We start from the raw sequence: 13,794 nt of genomic DNA on the forward strand, positions 1-13,794 counted from the left end.
TCTTTTCAGTAAGAATCTAGACCTTCATTTTGGGCCACTCAGGTGGAGAATATCTTTTCTCTTCCTGTGTGGAGTCACTTCAGTACACACTTTATTGATAGTTAATTGTAGCTTTCAAAATAGTGTTCGCTTTTATGTCCCTTCTGACTTAGCTTTAAGAAGGCTCTTCTGTTGTCTAGTATATTACTTATCAGTTATCCCATCATGAAGTGTAGTATCGGGGGAGAAAGCTATGCCTTGTCTGGGGAGAAGATGAAGAGAAAAGAACCTCTCAGCAGTCATCAGAGAAAATGCATATTCTCATCATTTATAAAGGAGCTAGACTGGCTGACAGTATGGAGGACAAGCAAGCTGCTTGCATGTCTTTTGATACGCATTTTTTCAGATATTAATTCATTTGTGGTTTATCTTATGTTGCTGAGGGTTTCCTGCTGCATTTGTGGGCTTCTGTGCTAGGCATAATGATACTTCTCCATCATTGTTCATCACATGGTCTTGAGCTCTCCAGTGAGCTTCAAATACCATTACCTGTGGTGCTGGATCATTTTCATTGGATAGACAATTTAGATGTCTCTTCTCATTTCTCCCCTAACCATGTTGCCAGATAATTTTCCACTGAGGCATTTAATCCACCTGCAAAATAAGATTGATAGTGACAGTTGGGAAAACATTTTATTTTGTAATAAGCAAGCCTAGAACCACCTCTGTGAATAAAGCAGGTGATAATGAATTATCCGATGTATCTTGAGCAAGGTCTGTATTTCAGATGAAGAATCCTGCCACAGGCAAAGCAGTTGTTGGCATTGTGGTCTTTCCTATAATAAACCAAAGGGAATAAGTGTACATGCTCCTTTTATATGCGGTTGAACTTGCTCCAATACCTGCCTGCTCACAGAGGCAGCTGGAGGTGTTAATCTGAACTTGGGGGTTGACTGTTGTCCCTCAAACAGGATTCATTACCCGGTGTGCAATAAGCCAGTCTCACACACAGAGCTGAGATATTTGTTTATTTCGTGTCTGTGCAGAGATGGGTGCTAGGTGGTAACTCCACAAAGCTAACACAACAAAATATAAAACAAGTCCTTATTTATATCTTAAAATCAGCTAACTACCGCCCATTCTGCAAACAGATTGGTTATTATAATTTTCTCGTTACCATTTTGCTTTGTCATTCTCAATATTAACTATGCATGTTCAGTGGGTAAGGGAATTAATGTGGTAGGGGGAGATTTCAGCAGTGGAGGTGTGGTTTTCATATTATAATTAGGATAGGTTAACTTAGGACATGATCTTTGAGGAACTTGGCACAATTTTTACAGTTTGAAAGACACTTCATTTATCTCAAGTTCATGCCTACTGGTTCATGACCATCTGTTCCTTTCTTGTTCTAAAAATCAATTTATCAATATGTTATGTTATAACAATTCCCATATTATTTTTATTAATTATTTACAAGATTCAGTGGCTTTCCCATGTAACCATACTACATGACCACTCCTATACTTGTGGCAATCACCTGAATGCATCCATCAAAAATTGAAAGAAGCAACATAACATGGTACAAACAACACTGGTGAGAATCTTGAGCTTCAGACCTGCTCCCCAGTTTGTTTGGAGTTTTGGTTGTTTGGGGGGGTGTTTGTGTTTTGGGGGGTTTTGGTGGTGGGTTTTGGGTTTTTTGGGGGCTAGAGAGCTTTTCTGACTATTGGTGGTCTTTGAAGACCAGTCTATTGCCCAGTGTGATGACAGCTCTTCACCTGGCCTATGCTACTTTTATGGGGATGCTCTCTGTTACTGCTTGGATAGTCTGTAGAGTTCTGTGGGTGAGGTAGAGATTCAGATGTGAATTTGCCACCTCTTTGAGGAGTGCCGTGCTACATCTTTAAATCATTCTAAACTCAGACAAAGGTGAAATGTTTAATGTGAAAAAACAAAACTAAAAGCACGCAATCAGGTTATTTGGGTATAATCAGAAAGGTCTCCCCTTGATACAGTTGTTAATCGTTTGGCAGCAATATCTGTAACTGACATTTTGAATATTTTTCTCTACCACAACTCGTGGAGGACCTAATTGGTTTCCCATTCAGTCAAAGACAGGATTTCCATTTGGGACTCTGCTTTTGCTCCCTTAAGAGTAAACCTTTGGAGGTGTTGGCAACTGCCTGTTCACCACATTTCTGTGACAGTGACTCTCATGATAGTTGTTGTATTAGCTGAAAAGGTTGCAAAGAGGAAAGTGCTCGTGTTTTATCCTTAGCACATTGTAAGTTTTGGGGATAAGATTGCTCTTGATATCTATACCGTGATTAAAATTGTGCCCAAATGGCATTTGTGTTGGGAAGTTAACCTACATTCCTTTGTCCTGTTGCACAGCTCAGATGTCGGCTGTTTGTAGTGTTTTGTTGTCAGCGTAGGTCTTTCAAGGACTGACTTGAGGACTTTGTCCTCGTGACCAAGAGATGAGGATTTGACTCCTTCCAGTAATTCATGGAGAAGGAGGTGTGAGGGCAGGCTCTGCCTGTTGCGCAGTACAAACATCTGTGGCAGGATGCAAGGAACTCACACAATATCCCTGCAAAGGCAAACATACCTCCCACCCCCACTACAGTTAGGCTCCTGGTGCTGGTGTTACAGATGCGCATGCATCACGTGCAAGTGGGCAATGCCTCTTAACAAAAGACTATAAATAAGCAACCTTTTAGCACTTAGAGTGTTTGAAATACTGAAGTAGAAAATCAAGTAGAAGATCACACCTTGTTAACACATCCTGAGCTGTAGCAAACTGTTTTTAAAGGTCAAAAGAATGCACAATAGACAAACCAGAACTGAGGAAGGGGAGGATTGGCGTAAGTTACAAGAAACTAAAAAGTGCCTGTGACATATATGGGAGAAAATACAGATCCACAATCTGTAAGTCTCTCCAGTTTCAAAAAAGACTAAAGTGAACATAAATGGGAGGTGAAACACTATGTACATATGTGGTGGATCCTAACATAAAGCAGGGAAGTGGTGTGCGATGAAAAGGGGAGAAGGGAAAAAACGCTTTCAGATAATATTTCAGGGATAAACAGAGTTGCTGAGCTATTTGTGGCTCTTTGTGATAGTACAGCAGTTGAAGTTCTCTAACTCTGTCATCGCATCGTAGTCAAAAGTTACCAAGTGAAGATTATAATTAATTTATATATAATTACTATATATAAAAGCAAAGCTAACATACCAACACATCAAATTTCTGACGCTATTTTGTCAGATTGCTTTAATCAAAAATTGTTTTGCTGCCACATATTCAACACAGAAACATAGCGAACATGCGCTTTTCAGAGATTACTTGGCTAACATCATGGAGAATTAACTTGTTTTTTCTAAAGAGTAAGATTTCATTACAGAGGACATACTGAGAGCACACGGTTAGGATTTATGTTGCTAATTTTGGGGCCTGATTGTATCAGCAGTCAGCTGGTCTTGTACTCTTGTTAAAAAACCTTAAATTATAGTTTCTAAGAGAACCTGCAGTAGTGGATATAGAAAGAGAGAAAATCCAACCGAGGCAATGAAAAGAAAGCCAAGTCTTAAAGTTCATGTCACCTCATCCTGTAGAGAAGTAAATGGAAATCCAGGGAAAAGATAGAAGTGGAACATAATTATGAAGATGAATTTGTAGAAATGATGGCATCACTCTTGCCACACAGCACTAGAGGACCAGGAACACTTCCTTCTATTCAGCTCTGAAAACCTTAGGGGAACTTTTCATCTACTTAAAGAAACTAACTGATAACTTTTTAGGAATCGGTTTAGGTTAGAAGCTGGAAAAATGACTGGGTTACCTAAACGAAGGAAATACTGCCTGTAAGTCTGATTTAGTCTTACTGCTTATTTTGGAAATGACCAATACCTTTAATCTGAAAGGCAAAAAAAGAAAATGTTATCTGAGCAATGACAAATGCTGGCCATCATTGTCTTTATTTGCTCAAATCCAGTGTTTTAAAAACCCTTATCTTGAAGTTGAAGACACTCTACAGATAAAATGTCTCCAAATAATACTAACTTTAATGCACAAAAACATACATTCAATCTTTATTTTTAGCTTCCACTTGATTTCTTTCTTTCTTTTTTGATATTATGCTAAAGAAACCTGCTAAAAACTAGGTACACAATACTGGGTTTCAAGTGTTTTGGTATTGAAGTATTTTATTTTTCTCTTCTAGCCGCTTGTAGTGCCTCATAGAATTCATTCGACAAGTAGAAATGTGAGAGAAGAAAAGACACGCTCTGAAATAAACTGTAAGCATGTGTAATATGACAACATGAAATACTCTTAAAATAATCATTGATATTCACTTGTTTCAACTGGTATTCTGGGTATCTGACATATGGAAACATTTTTAGTGATATGTAGGAAAATAAAAACTTATGCTGTTTCAGTTATGGATGTAGGTTCTAGATGACTATGCAAAAGAAATATTGGTGTAAAATATTTGAATACACCCTTTGTCAGCACTTCAGTAAATCTCACTATTGCTTCATCTTAATTGAATAGGATGCAACCTGAGCTCTTCTGAGAGCTGATTGGTATAGCTTCATATGCCACTCTGGCAAGGATATTCGGAGTGATGCCAGATTCTGCTGGGTAACAGAATCACAGAGGAGGATTTTTCTTCCTTAATTTAGTGTCTTGTTGTAGTTCTTGCTTTTGAATTGAAAGTCATGTAGAAATCAGGAAAGGAGGAGGTTGATCACTAGCCATTAAAAGGAGACTCCATCCTCCAAATAGTAGTCATTCTTTTGCTTGAATTAAATCAGAGCAATACTTAGAGCTTTAGTTGTCTTGTCTTAAGCTAAAATTGAGGGGAGGAGTGTTAAAGGGCATCTGCCAAAGAGCTGTCCTAGAAGATGTGATTAGCTCTCTCCAAACTTCATTCAAGGCTCTTTAGTGCTAGGGAATCTCCCAGAAGAACAGATCCAAGAGTGAATTCACACAATGGATGTGTTTTTTCTATAAATTACAGCTGTATTGCTCCTCTAAAGAGGGCACTTCACTGCCCTATTTGCTGAATGGTTTACCTGATCCTTCTAATGGGTAGATGGGGCAAATGGTGATTGTGCTGCCTTTGTGATAGGAGAATACTTTCTGTGCCCATTAGTTTCTAGCAGGCACAAGTTCGGTATGTGCATGTGTCAGAAGTTTCCATCAGTGGGGATATGATACACACATTAAACTGGATTTTTCTTTTTTGTTAGCCTTTGGAGCTAAATTTTGTCTAATTACAGTCTAACTTAAATTGTTTTCATTTTCTCCTCTTTAGTTGGTCAAGTAAAATTTGATCCACCCTTGAGGAAAGAGACAGAGCCACATCATGAATTTGTGAGTAAAAAGCAGCATGGGCTATGCTCTGCACATTATTCCCTGCAAATATCTGTGGAGGAAGAGAAATCCAAGATGTGTAGCATACTTCCTTAGCATACTAAACTTGGTAGCGATTTTTCTGACAAGTCATAACATACTGGTCCTAAATTTTTTGGTGCCATTACACTATATGCAGCAAGACCCCTTATTTGTGGGCTCTGCCAGTTGTGATGTATGTGCTAAGCAACAGTCCTTTGTCTTTTGGGTTTCTTCTATCCTTTATACCTCATTGCCAAGTATATAATTCCCTTTATTTACAGAGTTTTTTTTTTAATTGTAGAATTACCGTGCGTACTCAAATGTTTCTCTCCCTTGTGCTTGTATTGACAATGATTGATAATGGAAATAATAAAATTGAGAGCCTGGGAAAGAGGTATGATGCATTTTAAAAGATTGGATTTTTGTGGGGTTGTTATTTTCCCACGCAAACAATCTTTCTGTGGCCCTGCATCACACCTGAGCCACGCCGAGTCTGGCAGTTGATGTATTCTGTAAAGGTGTATTGCCAATGTTTTCTTCCTGTGGACCGATCAGTACAAGGGATATGAGAACTCTAGCAGTGAGGGAAAAGGCATCTGTGCTGTCTCACGCTGTTGCAGTAGCTTCCTGTCTTCTATGGAAATTGTTGCTTTTCACATTTGTGCACTTGGGCAGTTTCTTCACGTTCCTGGATAAAAAAGACACTTTGCTTCCTTACTGCAGACTTCTGTGTTCCCTTTGTTTTTCTAAGGCAGGTATTAAGGTGAAAAAGTTGGCTTAGTACATAGGTGGGAGGGACATTGGCTTTGCTCTGAGTTGGTTTTGAGAAGGGTGTGTACCTAGGAATGTACTTCCTTTCTATAGTCTACAAACCACATGTGAATGGGATTTCTGACGCAGTTTTCCTTGTATTGCTCTGTAGTTGTACTAAAATCTCCTTCCTGGTGCCTTGTCCTTTGGTAGTAGGTCAGCTGGCTCTGGGTGTATGAGGTGGTATATAATTTTGCTCTTTGTCAGCAACTGGCTGGACAGGTAATCTGCAGTTTCTGGTGCCTGTTCAAGACAGAGGAGAATAGCTTACCAAATCACACGTAGGACTTAGGCAATTATTTCAGGTATGTTATTTAGACCTTGACAGAACTGCATAACAGCATCATTTAAGAACCCTGGTTATACGAGTGTTTATTATATATGGTAATGAAGTCAGTGTTTCTACCATAAACTCATCAGTTAACTCAAAATTATTTTTTAACTGATTCCAAGTTATCCTGGCTTTGCTTCCATGTTGCATTGTCTGGATTATAAAGAAAATACAATTGGTAGCATCGTATATTTAAATTTATAATGCTTTTGCTCCTTAAGAATTTTATTTATTTATACACACACAAAATCATAATTGCAAAAATATGTTAATGGAGAAGCTGAAGTTTTAAAAATACTTTTTCCATTTCTGTCTTGTTTTATCAGTCACTGACTATACAAACCAGTTAGTGGACAACTTCATGGGGCAGAGAGGTGTTTTCATTGCACCTTAGGAATCAGAGTTGCTAAACTGGGGAGAGAGATTTTCTGCAGGAATTAAAGCACAACTTTTGAGAGGACTTCTTTGGCAGGTGTTGTCGGAAGGGAGGAATCGAGCCTTTTCCTGTGTTGTATGTTAGCAGTCAGGATCTTTGCACTTTGGAATCTCAGAAGCTCTTGCTGCTCCAAGAAGTGACTTGAACGATCCAGATTAATTTTGCTGATAAAGAAATCTCTTAGTATTGTCTACTCCCGTTAGAGTTTGCATATTTGAAACCTGTCCAAAGAACTTGCCTCATCTCTCTGTCTATAAGGAAGGTCTATAACTGTTTGTTTGGATCTTTCTGAAGAGGGAAATTAACTGAACTATGATTTTGAAAATGATGACGTTGAGTCTAGAGACGAAAGAAAAACCATATTTTGTCATTAAATGCAGAACCAATGGACAATTTAAATTGGCATGTCAAATGCAAACAAGAGATCTATTCAAAGAATGGATGCTCTAGCAAAGAGCCTTAGCACAAAGCAGGCCGAGGGACAAGTTTGTAACAATCTACACGCTCTGGGAGAGAAAGTCTTTTAAATGGAAGTGGGAGCAAGATGCCTGTCTCTTCCTCCAGCAATAACAGTGTGGATCCTTTTTCATTAAAGCAGTTCTTCTGACCCTTTTGCTTCTGTCTCACTAAAGCATGCTTAAACTTTATACTTATTTACTTACGGGTATGAGTGCACAAGCCAAAGGACTGGACCACTGCAGCATGATGAGGTGGTGGTGGTGGTGCACTGAGATGTTGAACTAGGACATACTTGCCTTTTACTGAGGCAGTTTGTTGCTCATTACCACAGCTCAGGTGATGAACAATAATTCATTATTTTGGTGTGATTCGGTAGCTTTTGGTAATGTGACCATACCCTTAGCTGTGTTTTACCCCCATTCCCAGAACTGTTTTAACATGGTTTGAGTTTCAACTAAACTTTTTAGCAAGAAAATTTCCCTTTATGTATACCTGGCTTTCAGTCACAATGTAAATAACTTGAGTTTCTTGATCTCTATCTAATGAACAGCCTGACAGTAGTGATTTTTTGGACAATTCAGAAGAAATATACTACACTGCAAGATCTAACCTGGTATTTTTCATCTTATGCCTTTCTTTGTCAGTGTTAGTTTTGTCTTTGTTTTCCCTTTTTCAAAGCTCATGTTTTGTCCTGTTGTTGGTGTTTTCATCTGTGTAAAAGCCATTCAATGTAAGGATTAGTCTATATGTGTATTTCTGTAATGTAGGAAGGAATTCTTAGTATGTGCAGTATTGAAAGTATTTAACCTATATTCGTGTTGAGTCACTTTTCTAGAAGGGGCTCAGTATTATGCACTCATTCTAATTTCTTTATTTAATTGCCTTACAATGCATAACTTGTTAATTTTTTAGAGGGTGATTAAAAATAGAAGAGACATTCTTTTCATATTTTTGTCTGGTAATTCCTTTAAATAGTCCCATGAAAGACTATAAAATTATATAAATGCAAGTCTTTGAATTCTCCAGATGATAATTATGTTACAGAATGAATATACACTTAATACAAATAACAGAAAGTGGTATCATTTATAGTCTGATACATTTTCCAAATTTTCTCTTGCTGCGCTGCTAAAAAATTTGATTATTAGCATTGCAGTGTAGAAATTACTCTAGAAAGTGAGTTTTCTTATTTCTCTGCTTTTTAGGCACTATATAGTTAGAAAAGTAATGCTTTTAAATCTTAGACATCTTCATATACTGTTGAAAAAAAATGAAGAAACATTCTGTACTAGATGAAGAGCGTTATTCTGCTAACTTTCTTTGATTTGTGAGATGTTTAATGTAAGTGCACTGAGGGGAAAATGGAAAACTGGGGTGTTTGGGAATGTCTTGTTTTGTTTTTTATGTGATGTTTTTTGGTTTGGATTTTTTTGTTTGTTTTGGCATCAGATGGCTTGGTGTGATGTGAATCTGCCAATACCATAGTTACTGAGAGCTTAGACTGTCTTCCCCATTCTTGGAAGGAACTTCTTATATTGCTTGATTATAAAAATGTTTCACAAATTGTTTTGGGAACACCTCTGTTCTGTGCAGTTGCTCTGGTTTGGGAGTGTGGTTTTGGTTTTTTAGTTTCGTTTGCTTTTGGTTTTGTCTTTTCAGTTTAACACTTTTAAAATCTGTCTTTTTCAGGTTACTTTCAGTGTTATCGCATATCTTGCTAGCCTAGTATCTGTAGGTCTAAGAGACGAATGAGAACATGTCTCCTAACTGGACTGTCCTTTCCCATCCTTCTTTTGCCCCGTCCTGTTCAGTACACTCTTCAAAAATTATTACTATGATAAAGCTTTTAAAGTTGTCACAATCTTGAGAGGGTTTTTAAAGTTAATCGACAGCACTTTCTGTGTTTCACTGCTTTCTTCACAACTTCCTGTGTTCATCGTGAATTAAAGAGGAGAATTCCGATTTGGTGGTAATGCTTCACCCATTTGTGAGATTTTTTTCAGTAAGACCTAATTCTTCTGGAAATTAGAAGAAATATTTAGTAGTTGGTTCATTCTTCTGTTGTGGACCAGGACATACTAATCAGACTTTGCTTTGAGGAAATCTTTATACTGTTTTTAGTCATTGATTACTTTGCACATGTGATTTATCTGAATGTGTGAAGGTACATGACTTCTTCATTTAATATTACCCAGGCTGTTGAGAAGAACTGGTAATTATTCCCTGTATTATCTTTTTTCCGAAATGATCATTGCCCGCAAAAAGCACTCTGTCTGGTACACAGTTGTGTTGGTTCAGGAACGGGTCATTGGTAACTTGAGGCTGAATGCAGAATAATCTGGGGTTGCGTCTTTGATTTAACACCAAGGTTATTGACCTCTTCTCGTTCCTACTGGCTGTAGATCTCAAGATTCTCTTGGAAAATATCTGTCTAGTCACTTAGATTTATTACATGTGAATGTTGTCTGATCTAAAAAGATTTTAATTAACTAATAGGCATTGTATGTATATTAAATTAAAATATTAATGTAGATTCATAAAGTTGTTGGGTTACTTTAGGGAAGCAGGAGAGGTAACAGCTTTTATTAAGCCAATTGTTGCATCATTTAGTAATGTTCTTCCCAGAGGGAATCCATAACTGATAAGATTTTTGTTTTTTTGAAAAATACCTTTATGTTCGGCTTTAAAAAAAAATCTAGTTATACTGGTTGTTCTGATAAAGTGTAACAGCTCACTGGAGGCTTTGCAGGATACATGCAGTATTTACTGATGTTTTTGTATCAAATATGTAGCTAGAAGTTTTATAAAATTATAACTTCTGGATATATTTGGAACACAGGGTACAAGAAAAAATGTGTTGCACTTCTTAAAAGCTCTAGCTCTTCAGTATTTATCTGTCAAGAGTGCAAAAGAAGGAATTTCCCTAGCAATGGATTACTTCACCCCACACTTAGAGTGAAAACCAGCAATATTTAAAGGGCTTAAAAGAACACTAACAAGCTAGTTAAGGCAAAAAATATACATACCCAATTAGAATCGTAGTCAAATAAATGCTAATAGGCAGCACAATCGTAAACTGAATCAAAACAAAGCTTTTGCTCTTTTAAAGCATTTAAATGTAAGTAATTCTGGCAGATGTCATTTTTCATAAAGAAAGTTCCAGTAAGGCTTAGAAAGTCTGGTGACAGATTAAGGTTCCTTATGTTTTATGGGGATTTGCTTATTTTCTGTTATTAATTTTCCTGTCATTGCTGTACAATATATATAGCCATACATTGCACAGTGTGTAAATTAAGATGGATAGACATTTTGGCTCTGCCCAGCATAAGATCTTTGTTTCCTACTTTTGATTAATGTGATTTTGCAACATGTAGACAAAACACTTGTCACTTCAAGGTGAAAATCTCAGATTTCATACTGATCTGGGGTTATTTTTCTCAACAGCCTTCCAGTCTTTGTTCTGGTATCCTCTTACATAGACTCACACAACCTGTTTAACCTCCTTGTTTGTGAGTCTGGTGACATCTTATGTTTCCAGTCTTTTTATTTTTCTGCTCTGGAGCCTGAATCCTTAAAATACCCATGCTTACATGTGCAAGTTTTTGAGATTGCATAGAAGTAATGTAAGTACTTGCAGTAAAGAAAGTTAAATTAGTGTTTCTTTGTGGTGGATTGGAGAACATCCACTGGTGGTGAGGACCAGCAGAAAGGAATTGGATAAGGTGACAGATATTGAGAGTGATGAAGAGACTGAAATTGCGGAGGGCCTAGAATGGCCTTTCTTGAGGGAAGGAGACTTGCTGAGGTTTTTCGGAGCAAGGAGCAGGAGGAGTCGAGATTGGGGCATAGGAGGAGGATGAAACTGAAGAAGGAAGATAAGGATAGCAGAAGGGATCAAAGATACCCACAACTGAGGCCTGACCCCTTCCACCTGCTGCCTCGCAGAGCCCAGGAAACGTTCCTGGAGAGGAGTGAGCCTTCCTCCCTGCTGGCATGGCCACTTGAGAGCCCTTCTTTCCTGTCACCTAACTTTCTAGCTCCACGGACAGATGCCTAGGAGGAAAGTCTGGTGTGAGTCCATAGAAGTGGATGGGGTTTGGTGGTTTTGGGGTTTCTTCGTTTAATTCTAGAAAAAAGATGCATAGTAAAGTTAGTACAAAGATTGAAAAGTCAGTCTCTCTATGGTTCAGGAAATGCCAGCATCAGGCTTGCCTTTGCAATTTTTATTCAACCCTCTGATCTATGCATTCTTTTACATCAAGTAATTATCAGTGACATCTTTTTTCACTATATCTCACTTGTCTTGGGAAAATATGGAAAGTCACTGAAGCAATCAAATGCTACTGACAGCTGTGGTAGAAATACCTATGTGGAAACTACTACTTAGCTTTACAGAGCAGAATTGAGGGTGCAGTAAACAACCTGGAACTCCTCCCCGAGCAGAAAACAATATACATAGCTTTGTATTAAAGTGATTACCCTTCAGTCTGGAACTGAAAGCTGCAGTGGCTTCTGCTTCATCATCTTGGAGCACTGGCAAATCTAGTGCGAGACTTTTCCTCTGATTTTTAAAAGTGCCCTTTTGAGAGATCAGCCCCATGAGTTGTCGTCATCTAATTCAAGCTTATTGCTTTTATAGCTTGGATATCCGGGCATCTTTCTGAAAGATGGTATGCTTTTGATAAGGGCTGCAGCAGAAAGAGGCCTGTTTGACAGAAGGTGTTGGGAGACCTTTAAAATGTTTCCTGGAAAGGAGCAGTGTAGCTCCATTTATCACTAATGTAGGTGATCAATAACTTCTTTCTCCTGTTGAATACACTCAGTATTTTGGGAGCAAATTTATGCTCAGATTTTTTTCCTGTTGTGATCCACCTGAAGAAAAAAATACCCTGTAATTATAGCAGTATCCTCCTGGCAGGTGCAGATTTGATGGTGCTTCAATATGGTCCCTGTATTCCCATTCAGGCATTAAATTTGTATGCCACACGGCATCTATTGAATAATAGTGTTGGAGGCCTATTGCCACTTCTTTTTCTAAGTAGCCCATGCTCCGTGATTGCTTGAGTGCTTGACTTTGCTGTTAATACTGTATTTTTCTTTTTGATACAAAAGGTGATCTTAAAGTATACGTGAGAACATATATAGTTATCCTTAAAATATGTATTGCTATGACCAGAGCTAACACTTTTGCTGTCTTCTCTGCTTTTCTTTGACGTCCCCATGTGCTAAAGGCATTTCGGGCTCCCTGCCAGAACTACTCTCCATCTGAAACGAATACTATTATGTGCCAGTGAGGGATGGCTGGATTCCCTAAGGGGTCTGGTAGATCACAAAGTCCTTTTTTTTTTAAAAAAACAAAAAATTATTGTATTATTTTTATTGTTGTTTTGTTTCCTTTTCTGCAGCCGACTTTATTTGAGCAAAGGATCTATGTGTCCAAGGAAGGGGCTAAGGTCAGAGTTTTAAAAGGAATTACAGATGCAGCAAACTGGCAGAGAGGAGATTTTGGGTGCAATGGGCCTGAGAGTGGTGTTAGGGCCCAGCAAGGGCAGACGAATGAGCTCGTTTGCTAGCTCAGGTGTGGCAGGGGGGATAACAGCAGCATGACACAGGGCATGTGTTTGATGCTCACCTGTTCATCTTAAAGATTTGTTCTCTTATATTTGTAGGATCTACAGCTAGAATATGGTCATGGTACTCAGTGTGGCTACTTCCTGGGTGCAAATAAGTGAGTAAGCAATGACATTTTTTGTCTTTAATTCACTCAAGACTGTTTTAATATAAAAATCACAAATGTGTGTTAAACACATTAGCTGAAACGGATGTAGTAAAATATGTCAAGCTTGTTTATATCAGTTACAATTTCAAAATCAATATTTATTTCTAAAATAACAATAATTCCAATGACACAAAATTACAGCACTTTTCAGTATTTGAGGCAGTGTTGACCATATTGTCTCTATGGTGCTTTAAACTTCTTTTTAAGAGCCGTTATCTTGTTCTGCTTGTTAACAAAATGTTCTGCATGATAGGTTCCACAGAGCACAATTTTACCCCATCTAGGAACTACCAGTGCTGCTCTTTGACATTGCTTTATGCCCTTCTTCATGTTGTAGGGCACTAGGAACATTCAATTACAGATGCTTTAAAAAATAAAACTTACCTGTCTGAGCAAAGTCCTTTTAACTTCATGTTCATACATTTAATAACTTTGTTGTATTCATCATATGAAATAGTTTTCCGTGTAATTCTTCCTTTTCACCCAATTTCTTCATTTACATTTATGCATATCAGAATTAGGATGCCTAGCTTTGCTTTGCTAAATTAAATTATATTAAAAGAAATGCAGAAAATCTAAGCATAGAACATGATATT

The 13,794-nt window shown here is 37.8% G+C and overlaps 1 protein-coding gene across 16 annotated transcripts in view; it reads left to right on the forward strand.

Annotated features, from left to right (window-relative positions):
• Positions 1-13,794, forward strand: part of MAP4K3 (mitogen-activated protein kinase kinase kinase kinase 3) — a 94,145-nt gene that overhangs the window by 37,106 nt on the left and 43,245 nt on the right. For 12 of the 16 annotated variants that reach the window (XR_012673201.1, XR_012673200.1, XR_012673199.1 and 9 more), the window contains 4 exons: positions 4,206-4,281; positions 5,304-5,362; positions 7,970-8,032; positions 13,089-13,147. Coding sequence is in view for 13 of the 16 variants with exons in the window: in XM_075147482.1 (XP_075003583.1) it covers positions 4,206-4,281; positions 5,304-5,362; positions 7,970-8,032; positions 13,089-13,147 (257 nt within the window). In the remaining 3 variants the exon portion in view is untranslated. The remainder of the gene's footprint in view (positions 1-4,205; positions 4,282-5,303; positions 5,363-7,969; positions 8,033-13,088; positions 13,148-13,794) is intronic. The other 4 variants (XM_075147480.1, XM_075147485.1, XM_075147486.1 and 1 more) reach the window with 1 other exon arrangement.

Source organism: Calonectris borealis, chromosome 3 (genome assembly GCF_964195595.1).
Source record: "Calonectris borealis chromosome 3, bCalBor7.hap1.2, whole genome shotgun sequence".
Taxonomy (NCBI): Eukaryota; Metazoa; Chordata; class Aves; order Procellariiformes; family Procellariidae; genus Calonectris; species Calonectris borealis.